General features: G+C 35.7%; 3 protein-coding genes across 3 annotated transcripts; 1 reads left to right on the top strand and 2 right to left on the bottom strand.

The window, feature by feature from the left end:
• The first annotated feature begins 1,132 nt into the window (after nt 1-1,132).
• On the top strand, nt 1,133-4,013 carry LOC128030516 (ras-related protein Rab-39B-like). The gene is made up of 2 exons (XM_052618208.1): nt 1,133-1,599; nt 2,917-4,013. The coding sequence occupies exons 1-2, from the start codon at nt 1,382-1,384 to the stop codon at nt 3,356-3,358; spliced, it is 660 nt and encodes a 219-aa protein (XP_052474168.1). The 5' UTR covers nt 1,133-1,381; the 3' UTR covers nt 3,359-4,013.
• On the bottom strand, nt 4,003-7,780 carry LOC128030517 (transcription initiation factor TFIID subunit 12). Its single transcript, XM_052618209.1, has 6 exons — nt 7,612-7,780; nt 6,982-7,214; nt 6,823-6,900; nt 5,973-6,087; nt 4,912-5,000; nt 4,003-4,826 (listed from the first exon to the last, which is right to left on the bottom strand). Exons 2-6 carry the CDS (start codon nt 7,150-7,152, stop codon nt 4,791-4,793), a joined length of 489 nt encoding a protein of 162 aa, XP_052474169.1. The 5' UTR covers nt 7,153-7,214; nt 7,612-7,780; the 3' UTR covers nt 4,003-4,790.
• A 404-nt stretch (nt 7,781-8,184) lies between these two features.
• On the bottom strand, nt 8,185-13,735 carry LOC128030515 (CTP synthase 1). Its single transcript, XM_052618206.1, has 17 exons — nt 13,576-13,735; nt 12,873-13,051; nt 12,485-12,655; nt 11,829-11,929; nt 11,462-11,578; nt 11,231-11,314; nt 10,899-11,131; nt 10,663-10,795; nt 10,389-10,477; nt 9,477-9,571; nt 9,323-9,385; nt 9,181-9,224; nt 8,999-9,095; nt 8,824-8,879; nt 8,648-8,744; nt 8,423-8,567; nt 8,185-8,339 (listed from the first exon to the last, which is right to left on the bottom strand). The coding sequence occupies exons 2-17, from the start codon at nt 13,036-13,038 to the stop codon at nt 8,261-8,263; spliced, it is 1,770 nt and encodes a 589-aa protein (XP_052474166.1). The 5' UTR covers nt 13,039-13,051; nt 13,576-13,735; the 3' UTR covers nt 8,185-8,260.
• Between the last annotated feature and the right edge of the window lie 6,378 nt (nt 13,736-20,113).

The raw sequence follows: 20,113 nt of genomic DNA, 5'->3' as shown, positions 1-20,113 counted from the left end.
AGCAAACAAAACCAATAAAGATTAGCCAGCTGAAAACATATGTACAAAAACATTTTTCTTCCCATCTTTAGCCATTTAAAATCAGCCATGTATTTTTATTAATTTTTTGAATGCAGGGCATGAACCACTATAATGTGGTGGTACTCAGCATAAGAGCAGAGAATACAAAAAGCCAGTAGATCCTAGTCACGAGCTGCAGTAAAGCCCGAACCTCGTTTTACAGATACTGGTTGCTTTATCATCATTGTCAAAGGAAAAGATTGTACGTCCCCTAGTGGCCATCGAGAAAAACGCATGTCATTACAATCTGGCTTAGTGAAGGAAATGCTACAGAAATACATAGCTTTCATGTTATTAGACATTCAAAGCAAGCTTCAAGGAGTCGTGAGAAAAATGTCCACGTTTTAATGGTCTATTAGACTACTATAATAGTACGTCTTATGTCTGTTTTCTTTCTCTGTTAGTAAATAATGGACATTTATTCCATTTCATTGGATCCCCACCCTTGCTGTTCAGGTATTAATTGCTTTCATTATAACCATAAAAAGTGTCCGAACAGGCTCAGCGAACATAGGCCTATCAGTGGCTTTTTTACGCGTCTATATGTACAAATATATAGCAGTGACAAGCATTACAATTAAAAGTCCACTGGATTAACAAAGTGGTCCACTAAGTAGTCCACTAAACTAATTTATCTGAAAACAAAGCTGGCCTAAACTGTCTGTCTCTCTGTGTCCTCGGGGAGTCTGTTCCATTGTTGTTCACCTCCTGTTTGGAAAGCCATATAACTGTGGAAACGTTTTGTAGCAAACTAACCTGTAATGCACACTGGTGAGGAGTAAGTGGGTTTGATTTCATCATGACATTGGAAGTCTTCCAGCAATCTTCAGAGGTTATGACCTGGGTGGAAGCAATCTCATGATTAGCCTATTGAGAAAGACTTAGCACATAACATGTGCTTTTATGTGATGCATGCCATGAGCTGGCCTCAACAGGAAATACTGGGCTTGTTCTGATATGATACAGCATGCTCATTCCCTCTGGTCTATGAGAAATCCCTAACTTTCTGCTGGTATTTATAAACCCCGCCTTTCACAAAAACCCCGCCCAATAACAAGTATGAACAGGCAAAGATTAAAAAACAGATGAGCTAGACAGAAGCTCTCACCCCTACGACGTTTAAACAGACGCTGCCTTTTTCAGAACAACACAGGAGAACCTGAGGAACGATGGGTTTATTTACACCTATGTTTACAACGAGAACTTCAAGACCTCTAAGTTAAGGGGTTCTCTGGTCAAATCTCCGAGGAGGATCCTGGTGGAGTGGCTGTTTCTAGTCAACCCTAGTCTTTTTATTCGCCCCATTCGTCTGGTTGAAATCATGGATCTCACTTTGTGGCAGTACCAGTTTCGAATCATCATGTTAGGAGACTCCACAGTGGGCAAATCATCCATGTTGAAGCGCTACACAGAAGATCTGTTTCTGGAGTGCATCAACCAAACGGTCGGAGTGGACTTCTTTGTACACTTCCTAGAGGTGGAACCTGGGGTGAGGGTCAAACTTCAGTTCTGGGATACAGCTGGTCAAGAGAGGTTTAGGTAAGTCCGACATTGTTCTATCATGGATTGAACAAACTGTGATGTCCAAAATCAAATACCTAAGGTCACAGGTGTCCAATCCTCCTACCGGAGGACCAACGTCCTGAAAAGACCTTAATCCTAAAGACCTTGATTAGCCAGTCCATGTGTGTTTATTTGGGGTTAAAGCTAAACTAAAGTGGCCCTCCAGAAGCAGGACTGAACAGCCATGTTTAAGCCGAACGATCCACAAGAAGAAGGACTATTTTCCCCTTAAAGTAACTTCTGCATGTTTACTCAAAAGCTCAGTGTCTTAAACAGTTTAAAGTTGCCTTGCTTCTGAAAACTGGATTGTGAAACATTACTCATCACAGCAGCAAGTATTTGCATGATACGTCCAGGAAGTAATTTGTCAGTCTACACTAAAAATGGGTTCACTGTCAGGCCTGGCTCCACGGGTGGGTGGAGGGACAGGCGGTTGGTCTTGACCCACTTAATTGGCCCACCCTGGCAATAGTGCCAACTGTTTAGCCCACCCGGAGAGAACTATGGTCCATCTGACTTCTTAGAGCTTGATTTGGGCCTGTTTTCTGGTATGCATGGATGACTTTAAACAGACAGATCACCAAAATGGAAACGAATGTCATCATTTACTCACCCTCATGTCATTCCAAAGTCTCATGGGTGGCAAGACTTGTGACCAGATGAGGGAGGCTAATATAAGATATAATATCAGTTGTAACTGCTAAAACACCAGTTCACTCATTGTAATGCACACTTTTAATAACAAAGTTCCAAAATAATTCCGTTGTTTTCTAGTGTGAAGAACATTTGAATAATCTATAGAAACTTTTTTTTTTGCCCTATAGAACCTTTTGTGCAATGGAAAGGTTCCATGTATGTTTAAAGTGGTTATTTAATGCTATTTGAGAATAAGAAATACCATTTATGCCGCAGTTCATCTAAGAATTTACTGCTGATTTTACATGATTTCAATTTGAGTTTGACAAGCAGTTTTTGCAATTTCAGCATTTCGCCATTCAAGTAAATAGGAGTTGGTCTTGCATGCCTGAAATAGTTAAAAGGGCATTGCAAATAAAACTGCATAGTGAAAAGGACCTTGGAATTATACAGATTATCCAGTGAGAAAGAAAATAAGGGTAATTGGATTTTATCAATCAGAAATGAATTTTTTTTTTTTTTTTTTTAAGTTATGTACTAAAATGGAGCCAGAATGTAATGCAATGTATAAACAGATTATTGATCATCATGGTAAAGAGGTCTGGAAAAAATAACCCTAAAAAATATAAATAACTCTAAAACTGTGGTCTGTTTCAGGTCTGTGACTCGCTCCTACTACCGTAACTCAGTCGGAGGTCTTCTGGTTTTCGATCTGGGCAACCGCAAATCTTTCGAAAACGTGCAGCAGTGGTATGAAGAGGTGTTCGAACGTGTACAGCCCTACACTGTGCTCTATGTGCTAGTGGGACACAAAAGTGACCGGGTCAAAGCCGGAGAGCGAGCCGTGAACCGAACTGAGGCAGAGAAGCTCGCAACCCAACTGGGAGCACCGTACATCGAGGCCTCAGCCAAAACAGGTCACAATGTGAAAGAGGCCTTTGAACTCTTGACCCGGCGGATTTATCAGGGCTTAAAAAGTGGAGAGATCCAGTTGCGTGATGGGTGGGATGGAGTCAAGAGCTCAGCACCTACAGCCCAAGCACTCCAGAGGAAACAAAAAAGTGAAGCCGCTGAGAAAAACAAGAGCTGTGCTTGTTAACTTAACTTACTTATATGTGGTTCTCACAACTTTTGAAAGCAAATCATCTAATAGGATGGATTGGTCTGACTTTGGCGAATTTATACAAAAGCAAATGTCAAGGTCTTTCATATTGTAGGTATTAAATTTGATCATCAGCAATAAATTTCATAACGGCATGGATAATTTTTGCTTATCTGCAAGATTTTAGCATTTTGCAAACTATACTGAAACGCTTGTTTAATTTCATATACATAAATTTGTACATTTGATTTCCAGTTGTTTGTTCAGATTTCTACTCCGCTTTGTACAAAGGTGTCTTTAGTAGTGTCTTTAGTAGCATTACTGCATTAGTTTAATATTTTAACTGCTATTCATCCTATCACGTTTATTGGCATGCATATGGCCACATATTTCCATAAACATCTATTTGCTGATACAGAAAGGGCTGCTTGAAATGTATAGCTATTCCTGTAATTCATAATTACATGAGATTCTGGAGGTATTTAAGACTTAAAATAATTCACTAAAATATTACTTTTACACTTAATGGGAGTTTAGATATTAATTTGCCACAGTCTATACACAATGCAGAAACTATTTATGTTAGTTGTTATTTCTGAAATTATGTCCAACACAGCTGGAGTCATTTCAGTGAGAATAAATCACAATAAGACTTTTTTTTTTTATTCAGGAAAAACAAGAGACTGTAAAACACTGTGATACATGGCAAAAAAAAAAGTTTTAACTCTGTTTAACTCCACAGAAATGTTCAAATATGTCCACAAACCCACAGCAGAAGGGGTTTATGAACCATTTCCTATATACCACACATATATAACTCCATCTAACCAGTTAACCAATCTGCATTATGGCACTAGTCCCAATGCAATTAATTAAATAGGGAAGTGGTATTTATTTCTCTGGTAAAAATGACTGCTTACCTTTAGAAAGTCACTCACTAAAGATCTCCTCTATAGTACTAAATATTACTTAAGTGATGAGTTCTATAACACCGAACACTATGAACAAATCAGACACATGGTGATTGTAATTGTGCATAGCTATTAATGCCAGCTGAGCAAAAGTTGTGTGTCTCCATGATGGGTCAGCTATACACAAAATATGAATGAAAATGTGGTTTGTGGGAGAAACAATAAACAATTGATGTTTTTCACAGGAGTCTGTGAGATTCTATAATATAATAAACCCCAGTATAGCACCAAGCTAGAGACTAAAGTGCCCAAATAAAATGTTCTCATGGTGGTTAACACAAAGTGAACTGTACAGAAAATTTACGTCACTTCCTACACACCGTTTGAATGTGAAATGTCAACAGAACCGTACTGTAAATAGTACAACGCATTCTGTCTCTCTGATTAACGTAACATATATAAGTTCAATCCCTCTCCACTTTCAAAACTTGCAGGAAAAAAAAATGTGTTGGTGCTTGCTACTTTTTGGTTGTTTTGCGGATCAATGCCATTCTCTGAAAGAAAAGAAAACTATATTTAGATATGCACGTCATTTGTTTTTCATAATATCAGTTGAAGTGCATGAGAATGACAGCTGACCTGTTTGTGAGCTTCTGTGGTGCAAGCCTTCTTATAAGGTCGGATCTCATCTGAGCCATAACCAGGAATCCACATGTTCCACTGTCGTTCTGTAATGCAATGTTGGATTATGAACTATAATAACACTGTTCTTCAGATAGTCATTCAAACAGTCTGCTATTGGCCTTGATTTAAACATTTATAGGATACATAAATGTAAACTGTTATTTTTATTTTCTATCATATTAACGGTAATGAAATAAAATGTAAAAACATCAAGTTCATCCTGAGGGGACACATTAAAGGATTAGTTCACTTCCAGAATAAAAATTTCCTGAGAATTTTCTCACACCTGTGTCATCTAAGATGTTCAAATCTTTATGTCATCAGTCGCAAAGAAATTAAGGTTTTATAAGGCAAACATTTCAGGATTTTACTCCATTTAATGGTCTATATAAGGAATAATGGCCATTTAAATGTATAGTTTTTAACCACAAATGCTCATCTTGCACTAGCTCCACGATGTGTGTCTGCAAATTCACGCATTACATAATCACGTTGGAAAGGTCATAAGCGGTTAGCTCTTCATTTATGTACTCCAGTTCAAAAAGGTTGGGTCGGGAGCGAAAAACTCATCCAACTTCAAAATCATCCGACCTCATTGTTTTAACTTCTGTTTTGCACGTTCGCTCTGTAAACACAGGGTTGGCACTTCTGCCTACCTCACACATAACCTTTCCAACATTATTATGTAATGCCTGAAGTTGAGCTAGTGCAAGACGAGCATTTGGGGTTAAAAAGTATATTCATTTTTATTTGTTAAGAAAATGACCGATCATTTTCCTCGGCTGAGATCGTGTAGGCCCTTTGTAGCTGCATTGAAACTGCAATTTGGACCTTCAACACATTAGCCACCATTGAAGTATATTATATGAAGAAAAATCCTGGATCATTTTCCTAAAAAAAAAAAAAAAAAAAAAAACTTAAATTTCTTTGCGACTGAAGAAAGAAAGAAACAAACATCTTGAATGACATGGGGGTGAGTAAATTATCAGTATATTATGTATATGCAAGACCCTCACCCAGGTGTAGCTGGACATCTTTCACTTCAAGAGTGTTTGACTTCCTGTGTCGGGCAAGTTGGCATGCCGCAGTCACCACACTCTCAATGAAGTCATCTGCAATCTGCAAGAGCATCTGATGGGAAGGGAAATGACTCGTATCAACAGACAAAAGCATATAGTGACACTACTTGGGGTCCCTCTCTTACTCATAAAGACTGCATTTATTTGATATGGAAAAAATAGTAATATTGTAAAATACTTTTCTGCTTTTAAAGGAGTTCTCGAATATGATTTTACTTTTTTTAATTTAGTTAGTGTGTACTGTTACTGTTTGAGAACAAACAACATATGCAAAGTAACGATGCTCAAAGTTCAATGCGAAGGGAGATATTTTGCATCCTTGTTGAATAAAAGTATTATAATGATAAATACTAAAAAATATAAAGCAATGTTCTAATTCCTAATATTCAAAACGGATAACTAAGGAACCATATCAATAATCTACTGACTAGTTTTCAACTTTATTTTAACAGTGAATGTAAAGGGATGTTTCTTAATTCGAGATGCTGTTATTTTATTTTAAATCATTCAAGAATGAGAAGTCATTCAGACAACCCAGACTTGTCAAACGTCTTTACTGTTACGTTTGCTGAATAAAAGTATAATAAATAATTATAATAATATAATATAAAATAATCTTCTAAGCACTGAGCTGACAAAAATGGTTAATTAACTAGAAAACAATATGAATAGTTAACTGATTATTTTATATTTATAGATATATATAGTTGTAATTCAGGCAACCCAGACTTGTCAGTTACAAAAATATATACTTCTGTACATCACTAATAATAAAAGTAATACATACCTCTTCCACATCTTCATCGAGTTGCTCATTAGGGTCAATTTCTCTCACAAGATCCTGCAGTTTCTTCTTACTAAGCACCTGTTTTGAGGATATTAGATCATAAATGTAACAAATACAAATAGAGGCAAGTCTAAAACATTTGTATTGCTCGGGTCTCACCTGAGAGCCTTCAGGGCTCAGTCTCCCTGCAGGTCCAGGGGTGCCCGGGACTTTCCCGGGGACGACGGTGCTGTTGGCCATGTTGGTGGAGATGGGTGGTGTTGAAGAGGCTTCTGCTTTCACAGCAGTGAAGAAGTTTGAGCGACTAGTCTGTGCTGGGTACTGGGTCATACTATACCAGTCAAGAGATATCTGTCATGAGCCACTTCAAAGTCAGAGTGAGGTATGTTCAGCTGCAGAATATACATATAAAAATTATTAAGTATTAATAAATATTTAGTCACTTTCAGAATCACTCTACACAGAACTCACTTGGAAAAACACATCACAGGACTGTCATCTGCTCTACAGGCTAACAACTTTAGCTTCTTAGCTTCGCTGATGTTTTCTGACATTGTCAGCTTAAAGTACCTCGGCAAATGCGGATGTCATAATAATACTAGTAAGTTACATGCAGTAATGTAAATTAAAAAATAAATCACGTTTCGTCTAAACGTTTTCGTATCAATTCATATCAATTTCATCTTAGCATATTAGCAGCTAGCATGTAAACATTTGTGCCAATCCACATCTCGCGATGCTTTCCTTTTGTTTTATATATTTCTGTCAGACGATGAATTAGTGTAGTACCTGATCCAAATAATTCTGTATTATCTTCCCATCTTCAACATTTATAAACTGGAAATATTCAAAAGCCCATTAAAGTTGATGATGTTATTCCTTCTGGAGGCGCCTCTTCTGACTGGAGAACGGAGCTCTGGTGAATTATCGCGAGATGTCAGGGAATACGTTTTACAAAATAAAAGCCCAGCTGAAAAAAGAAGCTATTCTATTTTAACATCTATTTAAAATTACCGCGCTTTTTTTTGTTATGCTCGATGAGTCAATACATTTTTAATTCTTCCTCTAGTTTGTAAAAAAAAAACAATTTGTATTTACAGTATTATGTAGTAGTGTTTACAATAGAAGTCAAAAGGGTAAGATTTTATTTCATGTGAAAGTAAAAGGCACTGGATATACTGGTCATACCTGGATCTTAAAAACGTTTGCACAGACAAGATTAGTAAGCAATGTTTTTTTTTTACAAAACTGTGTAATGCTTATTCTGGTCTTACTCAATATGGTTTCATTGTATGTCACAGAATAATTGTTTAAAAAACATGTACAGTGTGCTTATATTCTGCCTAAAAATGACACATGAGCTTTTTTTAATCCATTTATTAAAATGTTTAATTTATGGCATAAATGTTATGTTTTCATGATTGTTTGTATTTCCACTTTAAGAAAGTGATGGGAATTTGATTTCAGATGTCTCAGAGTCTGGTGAACTACTTCCACTTTGGTCACTGTATGTGTCCCTGAGAGAAACAGAAGAAGCATAAGATAGTTACCATTTTTAAATAGTTAAACTCATCTTAAGAGAGTTAATTAGGCAAATTACCGAGGTGAGAGCCGGCATCCTTTCTGAAGATAGTTCTGTAGTTTCCCAGATGCTGCCAGTAGAAGACCAAAATAAGGAGGTGAGGGTTTGATGGGGCGGGAAGTGAATTCTGGGTGATACTGCACTCCGACAAAATAAGGGTGATCTGTCGTTACAGAAGAAACAAGCTGAAACAAATACTGACTATTTCTCCAGACAAGTGCAGATATTAGATATTCACTAAACCTTGAAGTTCAATTATCTCCATTCGCTCCCCCTCCAGGTCCTGACCCACAAATTGAAAACCTGTACCCTCAAAGTGGTGCTTCAATTCTGGATTCACCTAGAAAAATGCAAAAGAAACTCATTATGTTGATGTACATTAAAAATAATAATAATAATTTTGTTAACATTGAGTGAACCTCAAAGCGATGCCGATGCCTTTCATCCACATATTCAGCATCTCCATACAGCCTTCCTACAACAAAACAAATCAAATATCATTCAGATCTAAAACCTTTTAATACAGTATCAGTTTATAATTTTGTATAAAAGTGACTTTCACAGATTACTGTGGCGCAAAAGATCACAACTCACGAAGAACGCTGGAGGTGCTTTTGAACAAAGTGCGCCTTTTTCCCAACCGCATGGTTCCTCCCATCTGCCCAGGATTGTGCTCGGGCATTTCAATCACCTGATAACAAACAGATCACATCACCCAACAAGAAAAAGAATCATAATGCAGATATGCTCATTTCTTTAACCAGAACATTACCTACCACTGGATGTTTTGTTTCAGGGTCAAATTCGGTAGAATTGGCATCTGTTAAGAGGAATGAAGTTCAAATAAAAACACTTTAAAAGCACATGCAGAGTTTGATTTGAAAGACATAAAATCAAATCTGGTACGGGTGTTCTTACCTTCCCAGCCAAGCACATTACGAGCAAATTCACACACTGCCAGCTGCATGCCCAAACAGACACCTGCCAAACCAGATTTCAAATGTAACCACCGGCATGCTGTCAAAATAACACTTGATAACACTGCCAGATTTCTGAACAGAACTTTTCTTACCTAAAAATGGCTTTTTCTGTCTCCTTGCCCAGTTAATGGCTTGGATTTTTCCCTCTGTGCCTCGCACGCCAAAGCCTCCAGGAACAAGAACCCCACTAATAGCACATTGAAATAGTCAAATCCACATTCAAATGAACATTCAAACAATAAATATTCAAAGCGAATGGCAGTTTGTAAACTATTTTACCTCTATAACATGACATATGCTGTGGTGCTTAATCTTTGTGAAAACCATGATACATTTTTTCAAGATTCTCTGAGAAATAGAAATTAGGACAAATAATGAAAGCAGGACTTGTTTTTATCCCTTGAGTATTGATTACACTGAAAAAGTGGAGCGTTATATGCCAGAATGAAGCCAAGGTTTGCTAATACAAAGCCTAATTAGCTATTTGGATATTGCTGAACATTTTCCAAGAGCCCACAGAGCAGAAATAGCACCATCTGAATAAAACGTATACCGTATTTCCCGGACTATAAGTCACACTTTTTTTCATAGTTTGGCTGGTCCTGCGACTTATAGTCAGGTGCGACTTATTTATCAAAATTAATTTGACATGAACCAAGAGAAATGACCTAAGAGTCATGAACCAAGAGAAAACATTACCGTCTACAGCCGCGAGAGGGCGCTCTATGCTGCTCAGTGCTCCTTTAGTCTACACTGAAGACATATAGCGCCCTCTGGCGGCTGTAGACGGTAATGCTTTCCGTTCCTGGTTCTAAATAAATGCGACTTATAGTCCAGTGCGACTTATATATGCTTTTTTCCTCATCATGACGTATTTTTGGACTGATGCGACTTATACTCAGGTGCGACTTATAGCCCGAAAAATATGGTAATTTAAATGTTCTCTATTGACGGACTTAACAGAGTTTATAGTTACTCTGTTTTTGAGGGTACACTACACTCACTCAGCACTGCAGAGCTTCTGCCAGGCCTCATGGTACTTCACCGGCTCCTCCTGCAACGCTGCTGGCTCCAGGTCTGCCGAATCAATGTACTGAAACAAAGGTAAATTTTTTTGTTTTGTTTTTGAAAGTCTCTTAAGCTCACTAAGTATTTATTTGACCAAAACTACAGTAATATTGTGAAATATGCAAAAATTCTAATTGAATTCTAAAGACACTCTCTATTACCTTCATAAAAGCACAGAAAAATGCTACTAGTTCCTCTGGCATTCCTTACCTTGACCTCTAGCTTATAGTTGATGGAGAGGGCAGAGTGCTCCAGTGCTTTAATAACAGAGGCATACGAATCTGACAGCTTGGTGTACTTGCCTACTAAAGCAATGGAGGTTTGCTCCAGCAGTCGGTCAGACCTATGAAACGAGGACAGACTGCTCAAAACAGCTATACCAAACGTGTTTTTTTTTATAAGAATGCTATTTTTGAGACTGTTAGGCGGATCCAAACAGTACAAACCGGTCTGACATCTCCTTCCATTTTGTGAGCATTTTGCGAGGTCTCATCTCAATGAGCAAGTTCAGCCTGTGGCACAAATAGTCAACTATTCCCTGATCCTCCAGGAGTAGAGGTACTCTGTAGATGGAAGAAACATCATGTATGCAGATCACCTGTTCAGGTTCTACATGACAAAACATGGAGATCTTCTCTTTCACAGCTGTGTCCAGTGGAGTTGAGCATCGACAGACAATCTGCAAACAAAAACAACAAATTCTCAGAAGCAAAAAACTAAGAACTGGAGTGTATTTGGATTGGCTCTTTATAGCTTATAACAGAGATCAGAGACTGACTAGATCAGGTGACAGGCCAAGTCCACGAAGCTCCCGAACACTGTTCTGTGTAGGTTTGGTCTTTTGTTCTCCTGTTGAATTGGGCTGAAAACATATCCAAAGTGCATATTAGTATTTATTTTTAAACTACAAATGTTTAAATATAACTATTATAACTATCATATTACATATACATATACATATATATATATATATATATATATAAATATAAATATAGTGATTGTTTCCTACCTGAGGTACCAGACTGACATGGATGTTACAAAAATTCTCTCGTTTCACTTTAAACTGAAACTGTCGAAATGCTTCAATGAAAGGCATACTCTCAATATCTCCGACTGTACCTCCAAGCTGTAAGGGGAAAATTATAAATAAATCATATTTTATTATATCATCATTTATTTATGTTAAAAGTTTATATTCTTATGTAATTATACATTTAGTTTTTTTTTTTTTTTTTTTACTCTGACAATAGTGTAAAAATGCATGTCGTCATTGAACGCATTTTTCACGAATACCAAATTTATTTTACATTTAATAACTGTCGCTCTGTCCTTGGTAGAAATGTTTCCTCAAAGATGTAAAGCACAAGAAGATATACCTCAATGACACAGACTTCTGGTTCAATCCCATCATCGTCCACCGAGACCTTAGCCTGCCGCATGACCCTTTCCTGAATTGCATCGGTAATGTGTGGTACCACTGTGAAAAATTATTCATATTCAGCTTACTGACACCATATTTCCCATTATGTAACCTCCTCAGAAGCATGTAGGGTGAGCAACAGATGCTTCAACCTTTGTAATACAATCAGAAGAGGATATGCAAAGTAACTAAGGCTTGGTGCTGTCAAATACTTCAAGATACAGTAAACAAACATCACCGTACATCTGTCACCATATAATTTAATGCATTGCAATTTCTTCAATGCACTATTGTTAGAAAAACTATTACAATATACTGATATATACACTACTGTTCAAAAGTCTGGGGTCTGTACATTTTAATAAAGAAATGAATAGAAACAATTATTCTATTATTTTGATCAAATAAATGCATCTTTGGGAAGGACAAGAAAAAAAAGAAAAAATAATGACCCCAAATATTTGAATGGTAGTGTATGGTATGGGTGTACAGGCACAAATACAATGCAAACTGAATAAAACAGAACACACGAAAATATAGCCCACGTGTATTTTAGGCTCAAACTCAGACAAGACTGAGATAATCAAGTCCTCTTGACATTGTGTAGCTCACCTTGTACAGTTTTGCCCAAGTAATCCCCCCTCCTCTCCTTGTTTATAACAGACTGATAGATCTTCCCCGTCGTCAAATTGTTGTCCCTGGTTAACCGGATGTCCAGAAAACGTTCATAGTTCCCTAAATCCAAATCAACCTCTCCCCCATCATCCAGCACAAACACTTCACCTGTTAAACAGAGCGTCAGAGAGATTGACAGTGGCACGCAGACGCAGATAGAACAAAAGACAGCAGTCAGAGTCATCAGCATGGGATGCTCTAGGACAAAAAATTATCAAAACAATTTTGCAAAACAAATATCGCATGTAGCAACAGTTCATATTTCTGTATCGTCAACATAAAAATTCAAACGAGGTCAATCTCTTTAAAGCAGCCATGCACTTACCATGTTCATAGGGAGAGAAAGTGCCTGCATCGATGTTGATGTAGGGGTCGATTTTGATAGCAGTGACATGCAGGCCGCATGATTTGAGTATAGTGCCCACACTGCTGGCTATGATGCCTTTACCAATGCCAGATATCACACCACCTGTCACCAGTATGTACTTCATTATTCAACAGCGTCTATCAGTACAAGAAAGATGATGATGTTTATTTCAACGATTATGTAATACAAATATGACAATCAGACACACACACAAAAAAAAACAGAATAAAAAGTGGATCAATAAAAAATAAATTGACTTATGTTTTTCAATAACACAAAGGAATGCAATTCATAAAAATTCCTTGAATACATTAATAATATCGACAATAGCAATTAAACTAAACATACATTTATAACGATCATGACAAATTCTGCAACTCCCAAGCAGGTAATGTTAAGAAAGGACAAACTGCACACCATGATGACCTTGTAAACAAATGCAAAATAAACCAAAGTGTCATTCACCAAAGCGTCTTTAGCATATAAAGTGTACATGCTATGACCAGAGCGTTTCGTAGTGTCTTTTAATAATAGGCTCATAACTGAAACCCATTAGAGACTCTAGTAGATTACATAACATTGCAGTGAACTTCCATTTTGGTACAAATAACTAGCGAGGTACAATGCAGAAACTGAACATAAAATTAACGTTTAACCCTACCTGATCCCGTGTAGTTAAATTATCTAAAAACCGTAGATTAAAAACACCGAGTCAGTGTAAACGAGCCATCCTGACGAAACGTTTGTTTGGGTGTCAGCGAAATCCGGTAAAGCGCCAAAACAACACGTGGTGTGGATCCAGTGCTGAGCTCTAACTCTAGCTGAGCCACCCCAAAGTCCTTAGAATGAGCGTTATTATAGCCAAAGTACTTTTATTCTGTAGTATTTGTTATAACATAGAATGAACACATTATGTTAACAATGTATTATTATATTTTATGGTATAATTTCTGTATTAACTGCATTACATCGATGTAGTCTATTTTTAAATATGTTTACATACAGTTACTGTTACCTTCCCAGAAAAAACGTGAAGGCTAAATGGAGGGGCTCACATCTACTGCCCGTTTGCAAAACGGTTTATGTAAAATGTATTGACATAAGTTATACATGTATAGATTAAGTATTATCAATGTAACTGCAATGTGTTGCGCCATGCTTGTAATCAATTTGAATCACTCAAATGAGAATTACACTTCCATGTTATCCATAAAATAGCATATTAGGGTCGATATGTATTAAAATATAAAAAATCATTTTTATACAAAACCCCAACCAGTTCCTTGTTTTATTCAAAATTCTGATTTCTATTTCAACATTATCAAAGCACCATTGAAACCGCAAATCAGTTTTCTTTATTGGCATAAAAAACATTTAGCCATGGGATTGACATTTAGCTAAAAATGTCACACAAAAAAAGCCTCTATTAATCATTTTCTTATGAGTCAGATAAATTGTTTCCAACAGGAAAGAATCTACTAGAGTGGCAACACTAGAATAAAATATCTGTTTATCATAAGCGACGTCTGACGTCACGCTGACGTCAAACTTTAAACACGAGCAGGAGGAGTCGCGCGGGAAGCGGGATTTTTGAAAAACGAAACATTTACGCCTGTCAGTGATTTTGTCTAATTCTGATTTATTCGGTTAAATACAGGATTTATTAAAGATAAAAGTAGGCAATAATTCAATATTAAAATTAATGTAACTTGACAAACTTATTATACAAATTATAAAACCCCGATATGTTAGCTTGAACAAGTTTATGGCTTGCCGTCATAATAAATCTACCACTCATATATTTATAGCCACCAGATGGCGCCATGCAACGTCATGAGAAACATTAAAGAGACAGTAAAATTCACACACATAATGTTTATTGACAGTTTAAGTTGAAAGGTTACATGAAACCTGTGCTGAGTCATTAAAAAACAAACAAACAAACAACAACAACAAAAACTTTTTTCAGTTTTGGTTGCAGTTTTTTTTTTCTATCCAAATTGTGAACAGCAAGACTTAGATGCGAACATCATGGAGTGAAATTGGAAACATTGCAAGGACCAAACACATCAAAGCTGATTAGTTTTGCCAGGTACCTCTTTCTAAATGATATGTGGTTGTGAAACATGACAGCCGTTCACATACTCCTCTTCCCTCCAACCCAGAAATTAATAATCAGAAAATGATTAGCATCTGAATATGAGTCACCCATCACTGTGACTGAATATATCACCAGTACTTTCCTCCAAAAGTGTATAGACCAAATGAATTATTCAGAGACTATAATTCATTCAATCCTTTATATAACATTTCAGTCAACAGCTGAGATGATTCTCTCCTGGCGACAGCTGGGTTTAGGTTTGATTATTATTTATCTTATTATAGCACACTGTGCCTGGTCTAGGCTGTGCTTGAGTGAGGTGTGTCACATAGGACTAACATAAGCATTCCAGGTAATTATAGCTACCAGAGCAAACTGCATTTGTGTTGGCTGAGCTCCATCGATCTGAATGAGACTCACATGTAGAGCTGTTAGCATTATGTAAGATCACATCAAGTGCATCTTTCAGGCAAACATTTTAAAAATGCGGATTAAATGTGATGTTTTTTGAAAATACTTTAAAAGTATTTTAAATGCACTCAATCTTTTGTTTATGCCACACTTATAGAAATGAGTCTTGGATGTAGTATCACGCAAAAGCAAAGTTTTCATTTACCAAAGCCATTATGCAGTTTTAAATAGACAATTTTTATATCTGTCTCTGCTGCAGATATGCAGAGATTATTGCTTGTGTCCAATTTTGACAGATTGTAAATAATCTTTATACTAAAACAATATGAAACACAAGATTTTATGAATTATTATTAGTAGTAGTAGTAGTGAAAGTAACAATACTAATAAAAATAAATTGTAATGCATTTTGTTTTCTGTTTTATATATATATATATATATATATATATATATATATATATATATATATATATATATATATATATATATATATATATAGTACATCAACATAATATTTGATAATGTATTTTTATTATTATTGTCAAATAAAATAATGCATCTCACGTTTTCTGTTATGTATTTCTTTTTTATTGATTTATTTTATACAATAATGGAAAACAACAACAACAGTATTACATAATAATACATAATATATATTAATTTGTGTGTGTGTGTGTGTGAGAGAGAGAGAGAGAGAGAGTGTGTATACATATACATATATACATATAATCATCAAATAAAATAATGCATCCAGTGTTTTCTGTTATGTATTTCTATTTTTATTTTACAATGTAAATTAAAAAAGCATTATATTTTATTCATAATAATAATTGAATAAAAATAAAATAGTGTATATAGAAAATAGATAAATTTAAATAATATTGCATTTTTATTTTATTTTGATTTATTTATGATTAAGTAGAAAAAGAAGGAGAAGAAGAAGAAGAATTGTAGTAGTAGTGGTGCTTTAATAACATTTACTGCAAAGTTGTTTTGGATCTAAATGGTTATAAAATGTAATTTATTTTATCTTTTAACATTTAAGGTTAAAATGCGATGTGCTTAGTACTGATTAAAAATATTACCATTTACTTGTGTATTAATTTTTTTTTAATGAGTAAAGTTATACTGTCACACCCCTTGTGGACTGTTGGTTTTGGTTTCTTCCTCTGTGTCCATATTTGGTTGTTCCTGTTCTAATTATTAGGTAATCACCTCATTGTGCTCACCTGTCTGCCCCTCATTATCTGTGCTATATTAGTTCCTTTCTCTTGTTTTCTTATTTGTTGGTTATTGTGGATTTTATCATGTGCGTGTGCGCTTACCCTATTTGGAATTACAGTTTGTGGAAAATTAAAGTGTTATTTGACTTTGTTGTCATCGTTCAAATAACGGTCACGTGCACCAAACAGTGACCTATACATTCATGCTAAGGAAACCCCATATATTTTTTTAAAATATTGTGTAATGTGCATAAATGCAAAACAGTTGTCATGATGGAAACCTGTTTGGTTACCATCATGACAACTACTTTGCATTTATGTGCATTGTAACAAATCTAGCATGAGAGAATGAAGACAATCTAATATCAGCTTTTACAGGCCCGTGAGCTCAGAATCCACCCACAACATCCTCTTAATAAAAGCCGCAGTTAACGAGGAAAACAAATGCAGTTGGAGGGTATAGTCGATTGTGAGCTGGGAATGAGCTGTAATTTGATTATGAAGCCGGGTGAAATTAAAGAAACCGTGTTGTGCTGAAAGAACAATCTCCATTTTAACCTAACAAACACTATTCAGAAGATATCACTAAATCATTTAAATGCTCCAGTATTATTTTGCCCTCTTTACTGAGGAACAACTGCTCACCTATGTAATTACAGACACAAGTGCTCACTGCTGACACACACCGCCTTCACCATAGTGGTCATGTTAGGGGAGGTCTGGAAATTAGAGGATTGTGCAATTACGTGAAACACATGCACTTTTTTTTTTTTGTGTTTTTTTTTTTTTTTTGGTGTAAACACACCCTGCTCATGTACTTAGCATAAACAGCTATGAGAAGCAAATTCTGGATCAGTGTTAAAAAAAAAAAGACCACAAGTGTATATTCTGAATGCTACTGTGTGTTCATGTTGAGAGAATGAAATGTGACTTTAAGGAACAAAGTCAGCCGTCTTTAAGGATGCCCGCTGCTCTTTCAACCAGTTTTAATATAACTGAGATTAAATAGTGTTCGTTGTACACTGCACTGACCAATCAGTGAGGACTTAGAGAAACACTGTCCTCTGTCTCATGAAAGTCATGTATGAAATCCAGATTTGGTGAAACATCTAGCATGTGATCCTGTGCCAGCAAGCCTAGAACACACACCATTCACAAGTCAGATGTTAAGCTTGTAGACAAAAGACTCTTTGTCACTTGGTCTCTTATCTAATAATTTAGTTATGTAGCTATGAGCAAACAATACAATCCCTTGCTTAAGGGCCCACATTATTTCACAACCTCTCAAAAGATGCCTCATAATGCTCACAAGTTTGTTCCTTAAACTCATATTTTAAGTCTTATTTGGTCATTGAATGCATAGATAGCATTATTTGTTCACCTCAGTTAAATAGTGTTTTACATAATTTTCTGAAATACTTTTCAGTGGTGTGATGATGCATCGTCACTCATTTAACCCATTTACCCAGTTAAATGAAACCGGCGCTACTTTCATTTCCAACAAATGAATTATTTATCATCGGTAGTGAAAATGACTTCCCTTGATGGAAGCTTGAAGATAGTATGCATGCAAAATAATGTTAACTCGAATAACTGGTAATATTTCATATACACAAATCTATTTGAGTAGCTGTTAAATAAAATGTCAGTCAGTCATTATCACTTACATATATATAGGGCTATCCATGATGATATAACCATCCAAAAGTTTGGTGTATTTGTTTTTATCTTTTTTAATTTAGTCTCCTACGCTTACCAAGGCTGCATTTATTTGATCAAAACTACATTTAAGTGCACAAGACTCAAAGTCAGTTTAAAATTATATGCTTAAACTAATTTAAAGCAGTGTTTTATTATTATTATTATTATTATTATTATTATTATTATTATTATTATTATTATTATTATTATTTTAATAGTCATTATAGTCTCTGAAATCATTCTGATATGCTTATTTGGTGCTTGGAAAACATTTCCTATATTATCAATCCAATCCAATCCTTATAAATATTATTAAACAGTAGTGCTAAATATTTTTGTGGGAACTGCTATTCATTTTTTCACGATTCTTTTGGTGCATAAGAAGTTCAAAAGAAAAGTATTTCTTTGAAATATAAATATTCATAACATTAGTGACTTTTGATCATTTTAGTGCATACTTGTTTGAATTGATATTCTTATTGTTTTTGTGAAAAATGTGTAAAGATTACACATTTCTCAACACATACCTTTTATCAGCATATGAATTTGCTGAGAATCAAACCATTGTTCCTGGGGTTGCCAATACAGTAGGATTGCCATTAGTTTCAACAAGAGAAATTTAACAAATATTGCAAAAAATATATATATATATATCATATAAATGAATAAAAACTGCAAAAGTTCAGAGCTAAATTTGTGTTCTAATCTACTTCTGATACACACACACACACAGATCTACATTATGAAGAGGGAAGCACTGCTGATTCACCACCTGTCGCCCAGGTACAGTCCAAGAGACTGTCCTCACCCATGAAGGAAAACGACCAACAAATCTCTAAAGCACACTGCACGCTTTGCATGATTTAAATACAAATGAAAAAACTAGCACTGCAGAGCCATTTGTTTCAAAAGAATTGCCACAAATTTGACACAAATCATGCTTTTTAAACTCTCACAAATGTATTGTTTTCCAATATGTATATTTAAAGGTGTTGCTGAATACATCTAACTGATTTTCAGTTTTTACTTTACAGATCTAGTTACCAGAAGGAATGGATTATAGCCTAGTTGCTCTGGACAAATGCATGTTAACAAAAGGTTGCACATAAGTTTTAAGTCCCATACTGTTGAAATGTATCTGTTAGAGATGTTAGACAGGCTTGTGAATGTCACATGAACTACAATGCCCATCGTAATGGAGGTTGCAGGCTGCCCTTTTGTCAAGTGTTAATCCTCCAGCCACCATACGCAGATGTCCCCATCACATGGGACTGACAGATTGCTGTGGAGAACCATGGGAAGGGTGAGGATGTCTCCAGCCAATCAGACACTGGATGGATGGAAGACATGGAGGCAGACTGAGCTTGTCATGCTCAGATCTTTACTCGTTATCATTTATTTGCACAAATAAATGTCTTTTGGAAGCAGACTGCACACACGTTGGGCAGAAACATTTATTCAGTGCAGTTAGGTGCCAAATCTGCTTGCCATGTTTTTGCGAATGGCCATTTTGCCAATAACAATATCATATGACCACATAAAATTGAGCATATCAGCCACGACCCTCCTTTAAATTACATGGTTATATAACAAATCATTTTAATCACCTTGCAGTAGTTAACTGAAGTGGTAACAAATTCAATTTTAAAAGTACCACTGCTGTTTCTATGATCACTAAGCGTATATAACAATGACAATAATAATAACGAACAATAATATATTCTTATTATTAATAACACATTACAGTAATAAATATAACAATA

Source organism: Carassius gibelio, chromosome A16, assembly GCF_023724105.1.
Source record: "Carassius gibelio isolate Cgi1373 ecotype wild population from Czech Republic chromosome A16, carGib1.2-hapl.c, whole genome shotgun sequence".
NCBI classification, from domain to species: Eukaryota; Metazoa; Chordata; class Actinopteri; order Cypriniformes; family Cyprinidae; genus Carassius; species Carassius gibelio.
This window is presented reverse-complemented; position numbering and strand designations above follow the sequence as displayed.

Coding starts and splice junctions, on each gene's coding strand:
- LOC128030516 (XM_052618208.1), top strand. CDS start 1,382: ATGGATCTCACTTTGTGGCAGTACCAGTTTCGAATCATCATGTTAGGA. Junction 1,600..2,916: donor GCTGGTCAAGAGAGGTTTAG/GTAAGTCCGACA, acceptor GGTCTGTTTCAG/GTCTGTGACTCGCTCCTACT.
- LOC128030517 (XM_052618209.1), bottom strand. CDS start 7,152: ATGACCCAGTACCCAGCACAGACTAGTCGCTCAAACTTCTTCACTGCT. Junction 6,901..6,981: donor TGAGCCCTGAAGGCTCTCAG/GTGAGACCCGAG, acceptor TCCTCAAAACAG/GTGCTTAGTAAGAAGAAACT. Junction 6,088..6,822: donor TCGATGAAGATGTGGAAGAG/GTATGTATTACT, acceptor CCTTCCCATCAG/ATGCTCTTGCAGATTGCAGA.
- LOC128030515 (XM_052618206.1), bottom strand. CDS start 13,038: ATGAAGTACATACTGGTGACAGGTGGTGTGATATCTGGCATTGGTAAA. Junction 11,930..12,484: donor CTTGGGCAAAACTGTACAAG/GTGAGCTACACA, acceptor AATTTTTCACAG/TGGTACCACACATTACCGAT. Junction 10,478..10,662: donor ACTATAAGCTAGAGGTCAAG/GTAAGGAATGCC, acceptor CCTTTGTTTCAG/TACATTGATTCGGCAGACCT.